Here is a 23,684-nt window from a genome sequence, read left to right as displayed (position 1 = left end):
CCCTCCTCTGTTGGTTTCATCCTTTGTGGCTGCTGAGGATCCTGTTCCAGGTCTTTTGGTGAGGCTACTGAAAGGCATTACAAACATTAAACAGTAAAATGCTGTTTATGTGGAATGATGTGATTGGTGAAGCTACAGTTTTATTTTTGTGGCCTTATCACCTCGTTCTGGCAGATACATCCCTCTCATCTGTTCCTTCTTTCTTTCAGGAAATGGTTGAGCCCAGAATGATTGAGACCCCGAGACGAGCCCCTCTATCGCCTCCACCTCGGGGAGCTCCTCCACCTCGGGGAGCTCCTCCACCTCGGGGAGCTCCTCCACCTCGGGGAGCTCCTCCACCTCGGGGAGCTCCTCCACCTCGGGGAGCTCCTCCATCTGAGGCGCATCCATGGAAACCTGCAGCTCACCCTCCACCATGCTACCTCCACCCCTCCAGCCCAGGCCCAGGACAGGGAGATTCGGCAGCTGGAGACGCACCGTGAACAATACCGGCGTCAGTTCACTCCGTCCCGGGCGACGACTGATGACGTATGACGATCTGGAAGGGTTGTCCCGTTTCTTAGGGGGATTTCAGGCCCTACCCCTCGACACGCCGTTTCAAGGGGCAGGGCGAGGGGGAGGGTTAAGGGCTGGGGCGAGGGGGAGGGATGAAACAGAGAATTGGAATTGGGCCTTGATGTGAATGTCTGTCCGGTTGTTGTCAGTGTCTGATTGAAAGAACCCCCGGCGGGCACAGCGAGAACCACAACGCGTCAAGTATGGTGGAACCAACAGACCCGAGACTGGAAACCACCAAGTCTATAACGTTCCACTGTAGACCGACCGGCTTGACGGATGTTTGATTCACACCGCGACACACCGGGTCCGCCTGTCAGCAGGGTCAACACCCACCGCGACACACCGGGTCTGCCTGTCAGCAGGGTCAACACCCAGCGCGACACACCGGGTCTGCCTGTCAGCAGGGTCAACACCCAGCGCGACACACCGGGTCTGCCTGTCAGCAGGGTCAACACCCAGCGCGACACACCGGGTCTGCCTGTCAGCAGGGTCAACACCCACCGCGACACACCAGGTCTGCCTGTCAGCAGGGTCAACACCCAGCGCGACCTCGGGGTTTCAGCCCAAAGCAAGGCAGAAATGAAACGGAACTCCAGACTCATGCAGCTGTAGCCCACCACCCTGAGTGACACCTGTGCCAACTGCCCCCACAGCTGACTGGTGACCCCGCGACCCCCTGCAGACTGTGACCCCCTGCAGATCCACTGAGGCCAGGACCCGGGTCACTGAGCGGCAGGAGAGGGCTCTTTTGGAAGGACTATTGTTACCACAGGACCCTGCAAACTGCCCCAAACCCCCCGAACTCCCCACAAATTGCCCCAAAGCCCCTTCCGCTTACTGCCCCAAAACCACCCCTTGCTGTACCCCAGAGGTCAAATCCTGACAGCCTGTCACTGCCATTCTCTCTTGTCTACATCCAGTCACTTACAGATCTCTCTCTCTCTCTCATTTGATATGTTCTCGTTGGCTTGGCGATTAGCCAATCAGATCGCTTCATTTATGGTGACATCACGCAGGCATGGGGTGGGCGATATGGCAAAAATGTCATATCACGATGTTTTAAAATTAATATCACGATTTTATCACAATTCTTTTTTATACTGATTTTTCTAGACTAATTTGCAAGTTTGACCATTTTTCCCCAGTGTTAAACACATAAAATGTATAAACTGTATTTAAACATGTAAAACCCTAAAAGAAAAAAAAAAAAAGACTAAAGAAGGCTAAAGAAACTGGCTTTAATTTAAATAGTACAGGTTTTTTCTAATCAAAATGTGCAATGAACACAAACATAAAAAGTAATGAACAGCAATAGAGTGCACTTCTGTAACACAAACACTAAACACACCAGATTATTAAAAAGGTCAATAAAAATGCAAACTTAGCTGGTTACCTCTTAAAGGGCAACAATTTAGAACAAAAACAATTTAATATCTATAACCTGAGTGAATAATACAGCTGCTTGAGAACTATTTTTTGTTCAGAGATCTAAACTTTTATCTCCTTTTAAAAATGAGGTAAAAGATAACGAACAATAAAGTACACTTTTGTAACAAAAAACTAAAGACATCAAATAGCTTTTCAGCAGTTTTAATGGGATATAATTTTAATAGTTGCGCTATCTGACCACTAGAGGGCTCTGTCTCCATTGAAACACAGCCCCTCATCATCCCATTAAACCACAGGCGTTCCACTAGTGATCAGACTAAAGGTTCATTTCAGCTGTTAGCTTGATGGTGTGTTCACTAAGTGTCTTTTCACATTTCTGTGATTTGTTGTATATAAAATCCCTCATGCTAGCTTGTGAACTGCTAGCGGTAGCTCGCTAGCTAGCATTAGCATCGGTGCTAGCTTCAGCGTCTCTTCCTCCAGCTTGTTGGGGTGTTTCTATGGCGGCTGGTCTCTTGTAGATCCTGTACTGCTGCTGTAACCCAGCTCTGCCTGACCCAGCCTCCACCCAGCCTCCACCCAGCCTCCACCCAGCCTCCACCCAGCAGCAGCTCCAGGCAGAGAAGCTCCACAGCGCTCCGCTCGCTGTTAGCTGCCTTTGCGTCCTGAACGCAGCGCTGGCTGCGGTTTTTTTTTTTTTTTTTTTTAAATCATCGTTAATGTTGCTCCGCATGTATTTATTATGTATGTGGAGAACTGCACTAGAGGGAATGTTTAGCTGATATTATCTGAAGCTTTCAGGGAACATCATCACTCCAAAAAATATTATATATAGGTGAAAAAAGAACGCGGAGGAGAACGTGCCCTATAGACGGTTTAACGATCTTTCTGATTGATGAGATCGTCCACACTATAATCCTTAACGATCTTATATCGTCATATCGCACACCCCTACGCAGCCACGTGACCCAGCGCCGGCTATTATTAGCAGGGTCATGCCGGGGAGTAGTGAGACACGGAGAGGCAGTGGGGACGCCAGGAGAGGGCTGTGCTCAGGTCGGTTTCAGTCAAATCTTTGCGGTTAAACTGTCTTTGTTCCGCTCCATACTTAACCATGCACTTACATCATAGGAGTCGTCGGCTACCGCGTCCGAAATGGTGCGATGAGAGCACACACGTGCAATCCAGACCGTGGAATCGGTGAGTGCTCAGTCCGTTGTGCTCATGTTAGCCTAGCGTCTCCATTCATTCTAGAGGGAGGTCTTAGCATGCATGGTTTACTCACGTTTGTGCCTTGCTCTCAAAAATATCGATTTAACATGAAATGTGGTGATAAGCCAAACACTCCAGCGTTTGTGCCGAAAAGTGTGATGATGTATTTTAAGTGCCTTTATGTCTGAATGTGATCTTGTTAGTTTTGTTTATAAACTTGACTGATGCACTGAATGAGCACTTTATCTATCATCAGTTAATTAATTTCCACAGTTCTCATGAAGCACTTTACTTAATGATATTACTATTTATTGAACTTTGACACTGAATGATTGTATTTTATTACTATTTAAGACTCTTTGAATCTCTCTTTGGATTACTTCCACTGCAATGTAACTTACTGTGCAGGCAGTGCTATAAATTGGCCAGTGTGCACAATTACTTCAGTCCAATTTATTAGTACGAGGATTTATATTTATGTGATGTGTACATGTATTTGATATTTATTTATTGGTGCTTTGTACAGGCCAGGTTTGTTCCTATGGTCCTGTTGAAGAGTGATGGCGAGCTAAAGACCAGGCCTAGAGCCTAAACGGAACTCCGGTCTTCCAGCTGGAGACCAGGCGCTCCCTCTGCCGGGCCGGTGGGGGCTCCTGAAGCCAGAAACCTCTCACCCCACACGGACGGACCCACACCCACACAACCCACACCCACACAACCCACACCCACACAACCCACACACGGCTGGACTCCTCCACAGAGCCACCAGCTGTTCTGACCCAGACGTGGGTCATGTGAACTTTGGGTGGATGAATGGACGATTGGGTTGGTTGCTTCTTTCCAGGGGGTGTGAAACTGGACTCTACCCTTCACCACTGTGAAAACACATTCGCTGGTATCATCATCTTTGTGTTGCATTTCTGATACCTGTTACCTTCGTATGTTTATTACAACTGTGATTTGCTGTGAGTACTTCGAATGGCCATTCGCACAGGTTCAAGTTTTGCAAATCTGTTATGTTCTGTCTGTCCTGTTTTCATTTCCCAAGAGCTCAATATATGGTACCTTTTTACTTGCAAACTTAACTCTAAGTCTTTGCCTCTTCTCTCTCCACGAGCGAACTCAGAATCTTCTGATCAGCTAGCCTGTTGTTATCATTGCTAACTTAGAAACTATCTTCATCTAGTCCTGGGCCTGATTGGCCTTTAGTGTGTAACATAAGTGCTACACTCAAACTGCCCCTTTCTGCCCCAAACCACCCCAGAGCCCCCATACAGCACCAAACCGCCCCACACAAACCCAAAGCCCCAAACTGGCTCTGGAGTACAACAGAACCTGAGACCCAGACGGTGGAGCAGTCTCAGTGAACAGCTCCACCCAGTCCAGACACACCCTGTATCCACCCGTCAGGACGGCGGGTCGTTACCTTGGTCAGGTCAGTCTGTGGCGGGTCGTTACCTTGGTCAGGTCAGTCTGTGGCGGGTCGTCACCTTGGTCAGGTCAGTCTGTGGCGGGTCGTTACCTTGGTCAGGTCAGTCTGTGGCGGGTCGTTACCTTGGTCTGGTCAGTCTGTGGCGGGTCGTTACCTTGGTCAGGTCAGTCTGTGGCGGGTCGTTACCTTGGTCAGGTCAGTCTGTGGCGGGTCGTTACCTTGGTCTGGTCAGTCTGTGGCGGGTCGGTTACCTTGGTCAGGTCAGTCTGTGGCGGGTCGTTACCTTGGTCAGGTCAGTCTGTGGCGGGTCGTTACCTTGGTCAGGTCAGTCTGTGGCGGGTCAGTTACCTTGGTCTGGTCAGTCTGTGGCGGGTCGTTACCTTGGTCTGGTCAGTCTGTGGCGGGTCGGTTACCTTGGTCTGGTCAGTCTGTGGCGGGTCGGTTACCTTGGTCTGGTCAGTCTGTGGCGGGTCGGTTACCTTGGTCTGGTCAGTCTGTGGCGGGTCGGTTACCTTGGTCAGGTCAGTCTGTGACGCAGGACATGAAATTCGTCAAAATTTTAACAGGCCCTCCAAATTTTTTCAGCAGGTCCTCAGAAAATGTTAAAGGACCTGTATCCTGCTTCTTCAGCTCGTCCAAACCCTAGAAATGGCTCTAACATGGTCATAGTTTATTTTTGGCGCTAAGGAAAAGTCATTTTGTGTGAAATAAAAGATTTTCTGGGGCTAATTCTGAAACCCGGAAGAGAAAACGCTCCGTTTCACTGAACCCCGCCTCTCCCCCTGTGGACTTTGACTGACAGCTACTTCAACCAATCAGAGCTTCAAAACAAATACGCTAGCTAGCTTTAGCTCTTTAGCTCTAGCTTCTCTACATGCAAAAACATCTTTTCCTGTGAGAAACTCACCAAGCGCAGACCCTTCAGACCCTCCAGACCCTTCAGACCCTCCAGACCCTCCAGACCCTCCAGACCCTCCAGACCCTCCAGACCCTCCAGACCCTCCAGACCCTCCAGACTCTTGCTTGACTGTTGCTCTCAGACGATGGTCAAAGTTTATCCTCGAAATCGGAGTTACAAAAAGCAGCAATGCTGATTGCCGGGGGGGGGGTGGGGTGGGGGGGGGCTCAGGGTAGCCATCTTCACTGTGTGACGTGAACGTGGGAAACAGAGTTTTCACGGTGGGAGGGGCTGCCTCTCTGAGCAGCACAAACACTGGGAAAGCTTAAACACGCAGGTACAAAGGAAAAAAACGCTTTGGGGAGTTTCAGGTGAGAACAGAACTATATAACAAGGTTAAAACATACAAAAAGTGAATTTTGCATGATACAGCCCCTTTAACAGGTCCTCACAAGTTTTAATTTTGTAAAATGCTGATCAAAAACAGGATCCAACAATAATTTCTTAATTAAACTGTTGTATTTTGTTGTGCTTGTTTAGTTGTGTTTCTATCTGCTGCTCTGTGTCTGGGATGGTTTATCTTCTCATGCTATATGGACCGCCCTCAGTTGCGAATTTATAAAATGATTTTTATTTATTTTGCTGCAGGTATGCATGTTGCCAATTGCTGGTTGAAGCATCCCAGCTTTGACTAGTTCCTTTGGTGGTGGTGGCTCATTCACCCTGGAATCCATACCAGCACAAACCACATTTCAGATCATGTCGTTGCTCCCAATTGAAACTAAATATTTTAGCTAAGATCCTGCTGATGGCTGTGAATGTTGGTGTAGATTCTGATTCTGTTCAGGTCTTAATCTGACCAGGTTTTGTCTGTGTATGTATCAGACCCTGGAGGACCAGTAGACCCTGGAGGACCAGTAGACCCTGGAGGACCAGTAGACCCTGGAGGACCAGTAGACCCTGGAGGACCAGTAGACCCTGGAGGACCAGTAGACCCTGCAGGACCTCTCTCACTGATGTTCATTGACGTCGTTCTGTATTTGCGCCCATGCCTGCAGCTGTGACGGCCTCATTCAGGGCTGGACAACTGTAGTATCGCAGTAAATCATTAACCGTTTGGCAGATTTGCATATTCACAGTTACTACTGTTCACACCCACTGCTGTCATCGTGTTCTGAAGTATTTGTTGTTTGGAGTTCACAGCAGCACCTGAATCAAGCAGTACCTCCTTCAATCCAGCAGAGGGCGCATTGTGGTTGTTAGATGCATGGTGCAGCGTGAAGCACAGAGAAGAAGAATGCAAAAATGGAACCCCAGAGTTACGAGGCGTGTTGGTTATGATTGATTCATTAAAAGAGAAGTGACGCAATTTCATGATAGAAAAAGCCAACAGGCGGTAAGGACCTGCTCATATGGACCTAAACCGGCGGAGATTCCATCTCAATCGGTCCCGCCGCCATTTTATAGGGAATTTCGCGCCCTGTGGCGGGTCGGTTACCTTGGTCAGGTCAGTCTGTGGCGGGTCGGTTACCTTGGTCAGGTCAGTCTGTGGCGGGTCGTTACCTTGGTCAGGTCAGTCTGTGGCGGGTCGTTACCTTGGTCAGGTCAGTCTGTGGCGGGTCGGTTACCTTGGTCAGGTCAGTCTGTGGCGGGTCGGTTACCTTGGTCAGGTCAGTCTGTGGCGGGTCGTTACCTTAGTCAGGTCAGTCTGTGGCGGGTCGTTACCTTGGTCAGGTCAGTCTGTGGCGGGTCGGTTACCTTGGTCAGGTCAGTCTGTGGCGGGTCGGTTACCTTGGTCAGGTCAGTCTGTGGCGGGTCGTTACCTTGGTCAGGTCAGTCTGTGGCGGGTCGGTTACCTTGGTCAGGTCAGTCTGTGGCGGGTCGGTTACCTTGGTCAGGTCAGTCTGTGGCGGGTCGTTACCTTGGTCAGGTCAGTCTGTGGCGGGTCGTTACCTTGGTCAGGTCAGTCTGTGGCGGGTCGTTACCTTGGTCAGGTCAGTCTGTGGCGGGTCGTTACCTTGGTCTGGTCAGTCTGTGGCGGGTCGTTACCTTGGTCAGGTCAGTCTGTGGCGGGTCGGTTACCTTGGTCAGGTCAGTCTGTGGCGGGTCGGTTACCTTGGTCAGGTCAGTCTGTGGCGGGTCGTTACCTTGGTCAGGATGTGGTAGATCTGCGGGTACATCAGGCCTCGGCGGTGCCGGTGCTCGGCCACTCGGAGAACCTCGGCGCTGACCTGGGGACACGGCGCCGGTGAGACGCGTCCGGAAGCCGCCGCGTCACGAGTCAGCCGGCCAGGTAGCGCTCACCTGAGGCAGAGGGGGCGTGGTTATGTCCATGTGACTCCGCGTCGCCATGGACAGCAGCGAGGGAATGTTTGACCCGCTCCCGTTGCCCTGGGAACCGTCTCCGGGGGCGGAGCCTCCTCTCCCCGTGGGATCCTCCCACCGAGAAGGCTTGTCCGTCAAATGGCTGCAGAGGACAGAGACAGTCGGCTTGGTGGACGCACTTCCTGCTCCTCCCTCCACCTGCGGACGGCCGGGGGAAGTGGCGCGTTCGTCTACAGGAAGTAAACTTGCTCCACTTCCTGCTCTGACTACAGCTCTGGGGTGTCTCTTCTGTCCTCTGCTCTCTACTGACACTTTGTTCGGGATTTTTCCGTTTCGCCTCAGAATTGGAGGAGAGACGTGCTCGGCGCTACGCCCGGGGACTCCACCTCCTCGCCGGAGGGGCGGAGCTATCAGAGCTGTCTCGATCAGGAGAGAGGGACGATTCTACCGCCGGCTTTATGTTTTGGCGTAGAGCCAGAGCGGCGCGTCCCGATGTCAGGTGGAGGGAAGACTCCACCCTGCTGCTGCACTCGGTGCGTTTCCCCGACAGGCGGAGGCGGGGCTTACTTGGCGTTGGTGTCGTTGGGCTCGTCTCCGTCCGACGAGGAGGACGGAGACGGGGAGGGTCCGGACTGCGCGGCGCCGTGGTGGTTGGGGAGCCGGCCTCCGCTCTGGGTGGAGTCGTACGGAGCAGACCAGTCGGAGAAGCCCATCTTTCCGGCCAGAGAGTCGTTGCAGTCCTGTGACGGAGGCGGGGCGGTCTGGAACAGAGGGGCGGAGCCAGGAGGCCCGTACGGAGCGCTGGGGTAGGGAGGCTTCAATCCCGCAACCTGGGGTGGAGGGAGCTGGGGGTGGGGGTGGGGCAGTCAGTCCTCCAGCAGGACGGCTGACGGAGGCCGACGGAGGCCGACGGAGCGAGCGGCCCTACCTGATTCTTCCCAGGCTGCATCGGTCCCATGTGGCCAGGTGGTCCCCCGAAAGGCGTAGGTCCAAACCCAGGTACTGGAGGGAGGGTGGAGGAGAAGAGCTCAGTGGAAACAGGGAGGGTGGAGCAGAGGGTGGAGCGGCGGCGGCTGCCGGGTCAGTACTCACAGAGGAAAGAGGAAGGCCCCATGCTGAGTGGGCGGGGCTTGGAGGCGGCAGAAAAATACTCCACCGCTTTCTTGAAGCGCTCCACCTTGTCCTCCATACGAGACTGGACGGGAAACGAGCCAGTGTTAGAGGGTGGAGGTCCTCCCCCGACTCCGTCCTGGTCTGGGGTCGGGGGTCAGGACTGAGGGACCCACCTGGGACTGCTTGAAGACGTCTCTGGCGATGGAGTCCAGGTTCCCCAGGTCCTTGATGGAGGACACGTACTCGGAGACGGCTTTGATCACCACCTCACAGGGGGGCAGCACCAGCTGGTGGGCCCGGACCTGGACCGGGGACGGGGGGACGGGGGACACCGTGGTGAGAAACCCCACAGGTCACATGACGCCTGGCTCCGCCCCCAACTCACACCTCCGACTGACGGATGCTGAACCAGCAGATACACAGCTGACTGCCACCTGTCCCCCACCTGTCCCCCACCTGTCCCCCACCTGTCCCCCACCTGTCCACTGGACCTCCCAGTCACTCTGAAAAAAACCTGCTTTGGACCCCAATTAATTCAATGACCTTTGACCCCATCTCTTACTTTCCCTTCATCTCCAAGATCCACTGGTATTGCTCCACCCCCCTCAGTGACTGCTGGGTGGAGGCTGGGTGGAGGCAAACCTGGTTTACAGCCGCAGAGACCAGCTGCCATGGAAACAGCCACTAGCTAGCTGCTGGCTAACGAGCTAGCGAGCTAACGAGCTACCAGCGGTCGACATGGGGGAAGACTTGTGCAGAGACCCTCCAGCCGTCCCCGGTCCTCACTGGAGGACAGCAGGAGACGGAACCCTCGGGGACGTTCTCCAGCCGTCAAATGAGCCTTGGAACGTTTTTCCTTCATTCCTGCTTCCGTTCATCTCCTCCGTTAGCGAGGAGGGCGTCCCCCCATGACATCAGAGTGGCGCTCTCTGATGATGTCATCTCACGGCGCACTCCTCTCCAGGAAGACAACAGGAAAAGGAAGCAGAGTCAGAACCCGGACCTCCGTTCAGGGCTCCTGCTCCATCTTTACTCTCATCTGTTGGATCCAACCAGCCGAGCACAGCTCCACCCACAGCTCCACCCACAGCTCCACCCACAGCTCCACCCACAGCTCCACCCACAGCCCCACCCACAGGCATACAGAGCCAGTTAGCAGGTCGTGTGGGAGACCAGCTCTCCTGGGGGTGGAGGTGGGTGGAGGTGGGTGGAGCAGAGGTACCTTGAGGGAGGCCAGCGGGTGTTCTGGTCCCAGCAGACTCCAGTGGAAGGCGGCCAGGTCCTCGTCAGGCAGGATGTGGTTCCCTGGAGACAAACACACACCACGTCACCAGCAGCGGGTGGAGGCAGCGGCTACAGCAGGGGGGGTGGAGGCTGCAGCTACAGCAGGGGGGGTGGAGGCTGCATTTACAGCAGGGGGGTGGAGGCAGCGGCTACAGCAGGGGGAGTGGAGGCAGCGGCTACAGCAGGGGGGGTGGAGGCAGCATTTACAGCGGGGGGGGTGGAGGCTGCAGCTACAGCGGGGGGGTGGAGGCAGCGGCTACAGCAGGGGGGGTGGAGGCAGCGGCTACAGCAGGGGGGGTGGAGGCAGCGGCTACAGCAGGGGGGGTGGAGGCAGCGGCTACAGCAGGGGGGGTGGAGGCAGCATTTACAGCGGGGGGGTGGAGGCTGCAGCTACAGCGGGGGGGTGGAGGCAGCGGCTACAGCAGGGGGGGTGGAGGCTGCAGCTACAGCGGGGGGGTGGAGGCAGCGGCTACAGCAGGGCGTGGAGGCTGCAGCTACAGCAGGGGGGGTGGAGGCTGCAGCTACAGCGGGGGGGTGGAGGCAGCATTTACAGCAGGGGGGGTGGAGGCAGCAGCTACAGCAGGGGGGGTGGAGGCTGCGGCAGCATGTGAGCTGCAGGAACCACTCATCCTTGTGTTTCAGTGTCGAGACCAATGACTTGGGCGGAGCTAATGCTGCATCCCCCAGTGTTTTCATTGGCTGTATATAAAAGTGGGCGGGGCTAACGCAGCGTCCCCCACAGCGCTCTGAAGCTTGCAGCAGGTCGTCTCCATACTGGACTCTACACCAGGTGACGTGGTCATGTGATTGGCCGATTCATGCTCAGCTGTATCTCCTCTGATCAGACGAAGAGACCGAGGTGAGAACCGGACTCTGGTCAAGACGACACGGCTGCTGAAACTGGACACCGAGACCAAGACCTGTTCTGGGGCCGGGGGCTTTATATTTATTCACACTCTGAAATACACCATTTTAGAGCGGGTTCTAATGGGTTCTAGGAGTGTAACGGTATTTGTACTCGTCCCGTACCGTCACGGTACGGGGGTCACGGTTCGGCACATACAATCACACGACGAATACACCAGTGAGTAAAAAAAAATTCCAACCTTAGATGGCGGTAATGAGCCTAAAAGCTGCCGGCAACCACCATTATCACAGAAGAAGAAGTACAACAAGCAGGTCCAAACATGAACAAATGAAGAAGAAAGTACAAGCAGAATGAGAGCTGCAGCGTGTGGCGGAGCGGATTAAACGGGGGAGTATTTGTTCCGTGTGCGTTCCCTCATAGGGAGTGACGTGTGACGTGTCAGTAAACGGGAAGCAGCACAGTCAAAAAACCAGCAGAGAACGCCACGGTGGTGGAAAAACACTTTTTTAATACAAAACCCCGACATAAAAACATTGGAGAGGCGAGATGGAACCAAATCGCGCAGCAGCGAGTTGTATAAAGAGCTCTATAGCAGAATACGAGCGATCGCCGGCTGGTGTTATGGATTAAGTGGTTCCCGTGTTAACGAATGATGGCGGAGGTCTGTGTGAACATATGCTGATAACAGCAGTTGTTAAAGTAAGACTCACAAAAGACTTTAAACGTATACACTCACTGTAACTGTCGATAACCGACGTTCGCCAGAACGACTAGATGTTTCAGTCATTATTGGTCACAAGTTAACATGGGCACCAGTTAATTCGAAACATCGGCATGCGGCGCAGAGCTCACACCGAGACGTGCTGCTCCGCACGGCGGTGCTGCGGTCAGGGGAGCAGCGCTCCTTCAGCAGGTATCATGGAGATTTTGGGACATTATTAGAGCAGATATCAGCAGATAAAAACTCTCTGCTCGGCGCTGAGGACTGCTGCTGCTGAGAGGAAGACCTGAAGGTTCCTCGTGAGACTTTGTGCAAATGTCACAGGGTCCTTGTAAACGAGGATTCATGGTGGATGCTTTGTATGCTGTACATGAATACACTCGCATTTAATACTATTGTTTACAATCGGATTGAAAAAACACCATGTAAACTGGGCCAATAATGTGTGGCATGGGAAAGCTTGGGAAAAATGTTCTGGTACATTTGTGAGCTTTTTTTTACTTTTTCCCCACTGTACCGAAAAACGTACCGAACCGTGACCCTTACACCGAGGTACGTACCGTACCGTGGCTTTTGTGTACCGTTACACCCCTAATGGGTTCTAATGAGACCCGGGCTCTTTAACAAACCAACAGCATCGCCCCCTGCTGGAATCTCCCCACAATGACAGCGTTTCTGTACTCTGACAGCAGAGGCTGGCATTCAGTCTGGACGGAGGCAGCAGAACGCCGCTTCCTGTCCTCTTCACACTCAACGACCAGAGTCTGGAGGCCTGACGGCTGGTCGTCATGGTGACCAGAGTGAGGGGACGACCACAACCTGCTCATTACTCCTGATGAGTCTCTCCCGAGAGGTGATACGCCAGCGGCTACGCTAACAAGCTAACAGCCGACCGACGCCAGCGGCTACGCTAACAAGCTAACAGCCGACTGACGCCAGCGGCTACGCTAACAAGCTAACAGCAGCGGCTACACTAACAAGCTAACAGCCGACTGACGCCAGTGGCTACGCTAACAAGCTAACAGCAGCGGCTACGCTAACAAGCTAACAGCCGACTGACGCCAGCGGCTACGCTAACAAGCTAACAGCAGCGGCTACACTAACAAGCTAACAGCCGACCGACGCCAGCGGCTACGCTAACAAGCTAACAGCCGACTGACGCCAGCGGCTACGCTAACAAGCTAACAGCAGCGGCTACACTAACAAGCTAACAGCCGACTGACGCCAGTGGCTATGCTAACAAGCTAACAGCAGCGGCTACGCTAACAAGCTAACAGCTGACCGACGCCAGCGGCTACGCTAACAAGCTAACAGCCGACCGACGCCAGCGGCTACAGTATCATCACAGCACTGTAAACAGTCTGGTCCAGCATGGATGCGGGTGGCACCGCACGGCAGAGGAGCTCAGCCGACTGAGACGTCCTCAGAGGACAGAGCAGGTCCTTCATGTCCACCACTGTCACACTGGACAGCTCCACTGTATAGAATATGCGCAACAGTCCTGGACATTATGATGTCCCGCAGCCGTGGACATTATGATGTCCCGCAGCCGTGGACATTATGATGTCCCGCAGCCGTGGACATTATGATGTCCTGCAGCCGTGGACATTATGATGTCCTGCAGCCGTGGACATTATGATGTCCTGCAGCCTGCCATTAACTCATGGTATATAAGATAAACTGCACCATATGAGGTTACACTGTATTCTGCATATTGTCTAGTTCCTGTTATATTTTCAGACTCCTGTTGTTCACAGGTAGATCTTCCTCGTCTTTCAGCTTCTCTCATCATCCTCAGAACGATTTGCACCGCCCCTGGTTCTATCGCCCCCTGCAGTCCGTTCTGCCGGGTTCTACGAGCGTCTTGCTCCGGAACAGCTGTGCTCTGTGAGGTTAATACAGCGTGTTCTGTCCACTATGTAGTGTTTTGTGGACGGGTTGTCCTCGGTTCTACTAGTCGGTCTCTCAGACATCAGGACTGGGTTCTAAGAGATGCGGGTCTCACCCAGCAGGGCGGCGAAGCAGGGCAGGTGCTGGGTCTTGAGGCCCAGCTGGCGGGCCGCCTCGGACAGCAGGTACTGGTGCGTGGTCAGGTTCTTGCCGTTCCAGCTCAGCTTCAGGGCGTGTGAGGAGAAGTAGGCGGGAACGTTGCACAGCGCGAACTCCGAGTCCTGAGCGATCAGGCCGGCAAAGCCGAAGTCCCGATAGAGGGACAGCACCTCCTGGTGGTGGTCCTCCAGAGTCTGCACCACCTGGAAGAGCAAGAACACCACGACAACACCGTAAGAATACCGTCTGGACAGCTGCTCTACACCCGACAAATACACGGGAGGGAGGGAGGGATGGATGGATGGATGGATGGATAGACAGATAGATAGATACTTTATTAATCTCCCAAGGGAGTAATTCAGGTGTCCAGCAGCACACAAATCATTCGCACGCAAATAAATAACAACAGTACAATAAAGTGCTGATAGTGTACTCAGTTCGGCTCAGGCACATCTGTTGGACAGCCTGACTGCTGAGGGGATGAACGACCTCCTGAAGCCTCGGTTCTGCAGCGCAGTGACAGCAGCCTGTTACTCCGCTCACTCTTCTGAGCTGCCACTGTCCTGCAGTGGATGTTTGGGGTTCCTCCAGATACCCTGCATTAGAGCCTCATCCTCCTCTCTAGGACTGCTCCAGCAGAGTCCACCTTCCTCCCATCACAGATGCACACTTCCTGATCAGTCTGTCCAGCCGACTGCTGTCTCTTTTGTCAAACTGCCGCCCCAACAGACAACCCAAAGAAAACAGCACCTGCAGCAACAGACTGTAGAAAATGTACAGCATGTCACCACACAGGTCAGAGGACTTCAGTCTGCTCGGGAAGCGGAGCCAGCAGGAACCGTAGACACCAAGCAGAACCGGAGAAACAACCAGCTACCAAGGCTGCTAACCGCAAAAACCTTGAAACAACAACCCCGATTATGAAGGAACGTTCCACCGTACCGGCACAGAAACCCTGGCAGTAGAAACGAGGCTGTCCGCAGGTCGGACCGGTCCGAGGTGGACCCGGGTCAGGGGTCAGTGTTAGCAGAAGGCTCAGAACTGCTTCAGTTGGAAAGAGGAGAAGCAGAGCAGACGGAAGACAGCTGGGAAACATGAGGCCCGTGGGCCAGAAGCGGCCTGCCAGAGGCGGTGATCCGGACGGTCGAACCGAGAACATAGAGAACATCTCCGAGAACACTGATGTGGAGAACGACAGGAGTGGTTCTGCCTTCAGTGATCATGCTAATGCCAGCTAGCAGTAGCCTGGGAGCCATGCTAATGCCAGCTTTGTTCACGTTCCCTCCTGCAGTCCACCGTCTGGACGGTTCTCTGTTCCCAGTTTAGACTTCAGATCTACTTAGAACCAAATTAAAGGAGATTTACGGCGTTGCTCCCAAACACCCCGAGTTTGGTTCAGCACAGGTCTGTCCCGACTGCCGGCCGAGCGAGCTAGCCGGGTGCGAGCGAGCCAGCCGGGTGCGAGCGAGCCAGCCGGGTGCGAGCGAGCCGGGAGTCCAGACGAAGCCGGCAGTCGGATCACCTGCAGGTCAGCTGACCGGTGGTCCAGGTGAAGGAACCAGCTGATTCGGCAGTGAGCAGGGCTCCACCTTCTAGCTGCTGGGTTCCGGTCCGGCGCCAGTTCCCCACACCGCCGGCACCTCGCCAGCCTTCCCCTGCTCACGGTGCGTTCAGGGACGCCTCGGAGAAACACCGACGGTCTGGTGACGGTCAACAGCTGGACCGCCGCTGCCGGTCTCCGGTTCTGTCCCCAATGAGACAGGTTCAGCTCAGGACGGAACGGCGGCCGACCTGGTGACCCGGAGAACCGACCCGATCCCGACGGCAGCAGATCACCAACAGATCACTGGCAGCTCGGAACAATACCCAGAATGCAACAGCATCACGTTGAGGAACCGCAGATTCACACCAAGTCGGAGCTGAAGACTGATTTTAAAGAACATGAGAAGCCGATTTTACTGTGACCCCTCACCTAGAACCTCAAGACGAGGCCGAGCACTGGAGAAGCCGACGTACAGAACAGTTCTGACGGAACACACCGAGGAACCAACCGTTCTAACAGAACACACCGAGGAACCAACCGTTCTAACAGAACACACCGAGGAACCAACCGTTCTGACGGAACACACCGAGGAACCAACCGTTCTAACAGAACACACCGAGGAACCAACCGTTCTGACGGAACCATTTCCAGTCAGACTCTGGAGTGAATCAAACATCTGGATGGTTCCAGGTCATCAGGACTGATCAGGACCTGTGTGTGTGTGTGTGTGAGTGTGTGTGTGTGTGCGTGTGTGTTATAAATAGTGTCTCCGCTCGGCCGCTCCACACTGAGGGTTCACCGAGTTCATGTTATGTAACACACCGGCTCTCCAGAGAGACGCCGCCAGCAGGGGGCGCTTCATTCCTCCGCCAGGGGCTGACGGCTCCCTGTGACCTCTGACCCCACAGCCGGGGGGGGGGGCTACACCTCTAGACGCCAGGCCGAGTTCCAAGAGCCCCTCAGAATCAACGGGTTCTACCCAGTTTGAACGTTCCACATTGCAGTCACACACCGCTCCATGCCGTTTGGCTAGCTCTCATAGCGCCCACTCAGCTTACTGGAGAAATGCATTGTGGGTGATTCTCACCCTGAATGTGATCAACTGATGGTAATGCTAGCCACCAATAACAGTTAGCTTCTAATAAGCGCGGCTGTTCTGACACCAGAACCCAGGAACCCTCAGCAACCCGCGGAACCCTGCATTTCACTCTGCACCCTCCAGGCCCGACCGCGCGCTGCCGGGCGGCCGCTGCCCGCCCGCGGGCCGCACGTTGGGCCCCGGCCCGCCCCTCCCCTCCGCGGCCAGCGGACCGTACTCACCCGCACTCGGAAGCGGAACATGGCCAGGCGGACGCAGTGGCTGAGGCAGGCCGGGGGCAGGAACCATGCCCGGGGGGGCGGGGTGGCCTTGCTGCCGACGTGGTTGACGATGAGCTGCGCCGTCTGCCGCTGGCCCTGGGCCCGCCGCGCCCACTCGGGCCAGCGCTCCTTCCCCAGGGTGCCGTTGAAGACCACGACCAGCTCCAGGCCGCCCTGGTACAGGCAGGCCTGCGACAGGGCGGCCAGGTAGCCCAGCATGGCGTTCCACTCCCCGCCGCACACCCAGTCCGTCTGGTAGCCGCCGTACAGGCGCTGCAGGCCGGAGTCCGCGTCGATGAGGATCCGGGCGGGCGGGGGCGGGGGAGGCATGGGCCCGGGGTGGTGCGGGTGGTGGTGCGGGTGGTGGTGGTGCGGGGGCTGGCGGGCCGCGGTCCGGGCGAGCTTCAGCAGGTCCACGGGGACGGCGGCCCCGGGACACCGCTTCTCCAGGTACTCCTGGAAGCCCTGCACGCCCATGACGGTGCTGCTGAGCCGGTGCGTGTGTCCGGGGGCGGGGGCGGGCTCGGACGGGGTTCGGTACGCCGTGTTTGGAGCGTGATGTGGGGCGACGAGCTAGCTGCGCACTCCGGCCGAGCTAACCGGTCTCTGCTGACTCGACGGGCTGGTGTGACTGTGACTGGGCCGGGGCCGGGACCGGGACCGGGGCCTGCGGGGGTTGATGCGGGTCTGCTCAGTGGTGGCGGAGGCGGCTCGGGTCAGTGTCCATCCTGCTGCGGGTTCTGGTGCGGTGCCAGCAGGCCGGGAAGCTCCGAGCGGCGGGGAACTTCAGCAGGAGCTCATGCTGCCGCTACAGGGCCGACGCGACCCGGTTCTGGGGCTGGTTCGCGGGGCGGCGGCTCGGTTCTGGGGCCGGTTCGCAGGGGGCGGCTCGGTTCTGGGGCCGGATCGCAGGGGGCGGCTCGGTTCGCGGGGAGCGGCCCGGTTCTGGGGAGATGGAGGATGTGGCTGCAGGTTTAGAGCGGAGAAAAGTGCGCATGAGTTAGCACCGCGGGCTGGACGCCGAACCGAGCCGCCTCTCGCCCTGACGGCGGGCCGCGGCGCTCGAGCCCCGGGGAAACGGCAGCACGTGCCGCCGCGTCGCCGTTCAATTAAAAACTCGGTAATGAGCCGCGCGCCGCCGGACGGTTCCTGCTAGCTGCTAGCCGCTAGCCGCCGCTCGGTCCCCGGCGTGATTTGACGCGTCAACTCGGGAAGACAGCCCGAGCCGGACGCGGCGCGGAGTGAGATGGATGTTTGACGAAAGAAAAGAAAGAGAACTAAAAGAAAAAGGAGTCGGAGCCCGTGGAGCCTCCCGCGCGCTGTCCTCTCACGGCTTCATGTCGGAGCGGAGCAGTTCAACTGCAGCCATCTTCAGACGTCCTCGCGGCCCAGCGGAGTGGCAGGGGGCGGAGCGGGGAGGAGGCGCGGCCGCGGGGGCTCATGGGAAATGGAGTCCGGCGCGGCGTCACGTTCGCCCCGCGAAGCCGCGCGCACGCGGAGAAAACTACAAATCCCAGCGCGCGGCGGAGCCACGGTGTGGAAGAGGATGAAGAGCCGTACAAGTGCTTCACGAGTGACTCAAACTCAACGTTCGATCCGTAAACTTCCTGCAAGCTCACCGGAGCTCGCGCTCAAACACGGTGCGGGTCGATCGGGAGACGCTGGACGCGGCGGGAGAAGCTTGATGCGGACCGCGTCTCTTTTAGTGCGTGTCGGGAAAACATCAAGCAGAATCACATGACACGCGCATAAAGTAACAATAAAGCGTGAAGCAAATGTCAATAATGCGAACAATCCGACAGGAGTTTAGTGTAACAGGTAGAACGTCCAGCGTGTGTGTGTGTGTGTGTGTGTGTGTGTGTGTGTGTGTGTGTGTGTGTGTGTGTGTGGTGTGTGTGTGTGTGTGTGTGTGTGTGTGTCTGTGTGTTTGTCGCCCCCCTGTGGTGGTTTCTGGGACTCAGCGTATCAGATCTGCTCTCTGGATTTCCGGGAAGAGAAATAAACCACATTTAAAATCTGATTTACTCTTTGAATATCGACACTTTCTTCACTATATATTGTATTTCTGTCCCGGACCCGGGATCCTGATTTTCCAGTAATGTGAAACTACTGATTGATGATTATTCACCTTCTTTCATTTTCTTATCAGTTATTCTGAATAAACTCTGAGTGAGTTGTGTTGTTCACCCTGTCAGTACCGGTCAGTACCGGTCAGTACCGGTCAGTCCTCTGAGAACCGGGTCAGTCCTGTCAGTCCTCTGCAGTTCCCCTTCATGGCTGACAGAGACAGAACATGGAGAGAACGTCCAGAGAACATGGCCATGGCTGCAGACGGGCAGGACAGAGACAGTTTCAGCTGGTGGTCTGGAGACAGACTCGTTTCAGGTCCTTTCAGCTCAGCAGGTGGGGTCATGTTTCCTCCCGGTCTCTGTTTTGATGCAGACTGTCCAGAGTCTGTCCAGAGTCTGTCCTGAGTCTGTCCTGCCCAGCTGCTGGGCTGCACAGGAGTGAGTGTCCCTCGCTGCTCCACATTGGTCCGCACAGTGACGGCAGGATCGCCTGGACCAGGGAGCAGCTTTCCACACAGCTGGCATTCGAACACAGGACCCTTCTGTTGTGAGGCAGGACCACTAACCACTGCACCAGCTGTAGACTGAAGCAGAGCTGCCAATACGCTTCACTGCTGGTTCCTCCTGGTCCTCATGTCAGAACCTGGTCTGGTCCTGAAGAACGAAGAACACTCCGAGAACCAAGAAAACCAAGAACCGAGACAGAGCTTCAACGAGAACATGAAGGACGAAGGAACTCCTCCCACTGCACTCTTCCTCCTCCTCCTCCTCCTCCTCCTCTTCCTCCTCCTCCTCCTCCTCCTCCTCTTCCTCCTCCTCCTCCTCCTCCTCCTCTTCCTCCTCCTCCTCCTCCTCTTCCTCCTCCTCCTCCTCCTCCTCCTCCTCCTCCTCCTCCTCCTCCTCCAGGCTGTCTGCACTGTTTCAAAGCTTTGCGTCTCTTTTCCAGCGAGTTTATGTTAAATGGTAGACAACCATTATCATCATCATTATTACTGTGTCACTGCGGATTGGGCAATTCTCATAGTAGAAGGGGCGGGGCTTGGTGGCGTGGGGGAGTTGTGGTGCTCTGATGGGGTAAAAAGGCGAGGAAACCTCTCAAGGTGGTGCAACTGACATCATCATTATTATTATTATTATTATAATAATAATAATAATAATAATAATAATAATTATTATTATTATTATTACCTCCGCCAGGAGGTCATGTAATCATGTCGGTTTGTTGGTTGGTTGGTTGGTTGGTTTGTTAGCAAGATCCCGGAAAAAGTAATGGACGGATTGCAATGAAACTTAGTGGAAAGGGGGGTCCTGGGCTCACTTAGAATCCATTAAGTTTTGGTGAAGATCCGGATCACTGTCTGGATCCAGGAGTTTTTAAAGGATTCTTTATCATTGAGAGATAGGGAGACTTTGACTAGTTGGGCAGGCCCGTTGACAGGGGGGACAAACGGGTCTGTTATCCCGGGCCCAGGGTTGGGGGGGGGGGGGCAGAATTAAAAGTGGGGGGGCCATCCAGCACCCCGCTGACAGCTCCCAACGCAGCATGTAGGCACCGCACCGCTCCACGCCTCCCCACCCCTGGTCCAACACCGCATGCAGGCACCGCGCCGCGCGCCGCACCACGCCACACACCACAGCGCTCCGCACGCCGCAGCGCTCCGCATGCCGCACGCCGCAGCGCTCCGCACGCCACAGCGCTCCGCACGCCACAGCGCTCCGCATGCCGCACGCCGCAGCGCTCCGCACGCCGCAGCGCTCCGCATGCCGCACGCCGCAGCGCTCCGCACGCCGCAGCGCTCTGCTTTCTCCCTGGTCAGACAGTCGGGACTGGGCCCAACAAACAGTAAGTTGTCCCGGGCCCTGGCAGAGCTGTCAGCGGGTCTGTAGTCGGGCATAACTCCACAATAAATGACAAGGGGGCTCAGAGAACATTACAGTGTCAGTTCTTCAAGGACTCTAAGAGAGATCAGCTGCTGATCCAGATCAGGAAGTGTTCCGGATACCAGGATCCACAACAGACAAAAACAGGGGGGTTCCGGAGTGTCGGTCACTGTGAGGAAACACTGAGATATGAAGAAGCAGCAAGCAGCTTTCTCCCAGACGTTGTTTGTGTTGGGGAGGAATACAGTGTTTTTTAGTATATCTGGTGTTCTTCTTGTTGTTGGTGACTGATTGGAGCTGTGGCGGAGGGCTGCCTCTCTGAGAGCCACATTCTAGTTATTTTTACCATGAAGACCGGCAGCTATGGTCATCGTCATCACAGCACGCTGAATTATTGAGCTAACGGCGTCCCCCCACGTTAGCTCCGCCCATCTTTATATACAACCAATGAGAACGCTGTGGGGAGCCATATTGTCTCCATGTCCTCCAGACTCCAGCGTGGAGTCTCCATGGAGACTGAACCACCGGATGTCCTGCAGCCGCTGTGACAACGTCCATGTAGGACAACCAGCAGGAGGCAGAACGCCACCCGCTAACTGGCTCGTTAGCTGCTAACCAATGGCGGCTGCTGGTCTTCCGAAGAGGGGAAGCTCATTTTCAGCAGACATTGAAATATGTGTCTGTTTTTTTGTGTGTAAATTCTATTGCCTTTCCTGCCTTTTGTTGCCCTGTCAGTCAGACAGATCCCCAGAGCCCACTGTGACCAAACTACACATCCCTGAGATGCTTCCATCAGAGGCGTGGCCAGCAGGACATACCGTATTGGCCCGAATATAAGACGATGTTTTCTTCCAGAAATTGCATCCTCAAAAGTGGGGTGGTGTTATAATCGCAGACTTACGGTAGATGGTCAATACGCATCCGCGCCGCTAGATGGAGCCAAAGTATCACTGAGCAGAGAGCGAGTGGAGCGATGGAATGAGATCAGATGATCTGATGAAAAATGGCGGATCATCTGGAACAAAGGGGCTGAACGCTGGACAACTGAGCAACAACAGAGGAGAAGTTATGATACCAACTTTAAACTGATGGTGATCAACGCAGCAGAGTCATCAAACTACTGCCAAGCCGCCAGGAGGTCTGGTGGAGCAGAGCCTCGTTCTGATTGGAGAGCACAGAAAAAACACTACAGATGCTAACGCTATGAGAAAAGCTTTCCGTGGTCCTGAGAGACGCTTCAGAGAGACTGATAGAAGGGAGAGAGAAGACGTCTCTGAAAGACGGACAGACGGAATGTCCACCACCAGAGCCTGATTCAGCTGAAGGACCTGGACAGTTATTTACATCATTTATGCAGTTTGGACCCCTTGAGGTTCTTATTTGTTGCTTATTTTTTCTTATTTTGAGAAAGAGAATATATTTTTTATTCAATACTGTAGTAATATATCTTCATGTTATATCTCGTGAAATGTTATCTCAGTTGTGAGTTTTTGAGTTTATAATAATTGTATAATAAAAAGTTGTTTTATGAGTGACCTTACTGTCTTCAGCATTTTTTTTTTTTTTTCACAAAATGATCTTTGATAAATAGGGGTCGTGTTATAATCGGAGTCGTCTTATATTCGGGCCAATACGGTATTACTGGTGACAGCACTTCCAGTCAGCAGCTCACCTGGTCCCCCGCCCCCCCCCCCCCCCCCCCCCCCCCCCGCACCCGCTCAGTCTTAGGAGTTGATTTGTTCTGCAGTTTAACACCAATTTTCTCTTCGTAAGGAAGACGATGGAAAGGCTTCGACAACATCCGGTCCACAACATTCACCCTGTCTGCCACTGCGTGCAGCTCGCTAGCAGCTGGAGCCTGTGTGAGAGACGGGGAGAAGCTCCACAGCTCCACCTGCTGGTCGAGGACAGAAACCACAGAGTGACCTAAACGAGTCTCCAAACACAACGCTACTCGTTGTTCACAAAGTCTGTGTCCGAATGTGCACCCTATGCCCTCACCCCTCAATCGCTACATAGTGCACTACATAGAGCCCTGAATCCGTTGGCGATTCAGACACTCCTCCCTACATTTTCCCTCAGCGCTGATCACGTGACCCTCGGCCAGTACCATGGTAACCAGACGCACCGGCTCATTAAGACGTAATATTTTTTTAAATGTGCTCTTATTCTGCATTTTACTTTCCTAGTCATGTTTCTAATCATTGAAGAATAAATAAAATATATTATTAAATTATTATATTAATCAGCCTCCTGACAGCCTCGTGTTGCTTCAGTGTCGTCAGCTTCAGTTCCAGCAGGGCTGCTGGTTCTATTCTCCTCCTGTTCTGCACTTCTTTTCCTCATAGCTCCTGTTTGGAGCCACATTTGTAGAGTTTCCGGACCTCTCGTTTCACCTCTGCACGCTCATGACGGTGAAGCTAAGCTAGTTTAATCGTCGATGACTGCTACCTGACTGAACGTGAGCACGTCGCAGTCCAACACATATTAGAAGAGAAAAACTGACTGTGAATTGCAGTGGATTGGATGTGTTTTAATTTGAAATTATTATGTATTTTGGTGGTATTATTTGTTTCTGAAAGTTCTGACTTTTAACTAATCTTCAAAGAATATATACATTTCTGTGATTCCCCCGCGTACCACTAGAGGGAGCTCACGTACCACCAGTGGTACGCGTACCACAGTTTGAGAACGGAGGCGCTAAGCGACATGTTATTTGGCAGTGTGCAGATATTCTGAGCATTACGGTAAAAGCGAAACCAAGTGGATTACAGGCTGCACCTCCGGGAAAACTAAACAACAGACAACATGGGCGAGCATTTTTTCATTTTTATTTTCTAAACAACTTTATCCTCATGAACGCGACTGTTATAGACTCCAACTTTCCTTCCTTACCATTTTCTTCAGCACAATTTTTTTCCCCCCTTCAAGATGGGCCCCCACGCAGCGGTGGGCCCGGGGCAGCCGCCCCCTCCGCCCCCCC

At 54.2% G+C, this 23,684-nt stretch overlaps 2 protein-coding genes across 3 annotated transcripts in view; one reads left to right on the top strand and one right to left on the bottom strand.

The window, feature by feature from the left end:
- fam120c (family with sequence similarity 120 member C) overlaps positions 1 to 18,159 on the bottom strand; it is a 52,769-nt gene extending 34,610 nt beyond the window's left edge. Inside the window, exons 1-9 of the mRNA XM_030118049.1 lie at positions 16,713 to 18,159; positions 13,806 to 14,052; positions 10,150 to 10,232; positions 9,101 to 9,229; positions 8,907 to 9,009; positions 8,743 to 8,816; positions 8,382 to 8,659; positions 7,794 to 7,956; positions 7,637 to 7,720 (exon numbers count right to left, since the gene is read on the bottom strand). Of these exons, the coding sequence (XP_029973909.1) occupies positions 7,637 to 7,720; positions 7,794 to 7,956; positions 8,382 to 8,659; positions 8,743 to 8,816; positions 8,907 to 9,009; positions 9,101 to 9,229; positions 10,150 to 10,232; positions 13,806 to 14,052; positions 16,713 to 17,228 (1,677 nt within the window). The 5' untranslated portion in view covers positions 17,229 to 18,159. The remainder of the gene's footprint in view (positions 1 to 7,636; positions 7,721 to 7,793; positions 7,957 to 8,381; positions 8,660 to 8,742; positions 8,817 to 8,906; positions 9,010 to 9,100; positions 9,230 to 10,149; positions 10,233 to 13,805; positions 14,053 to 16,712) is intronic.
- The window catches only part of LOC115408444 (natural resistance-associated macrophage protein 2-like), a 918,259-nt gene that overhangs the window by 476,928 nt on the left and 417,647 nt on the right, over positions 1 to 23,684 (top strand). The window lies entirely within an intron of this gene.

The sequence above is a fragment of the Salarias fasciatus genome, chromosome 20 (genome assembly GCF_902148845.1).
Source record: "Salarias fasciatus chromosome 20, fSalaFa1.1, whole genome shotgun sequence".
Classification (NCBI taxonomy): Eukaryota; Metazoa; Chordata; class Actinopteri; order Blenniiformes; family Blenniidae; genus Salarias; species Salarias fasciatus.
Note: the sequence above shows the minus strand (reverse complement) of the source record. Positions and strands in the feature narration are given on the sequence as shown.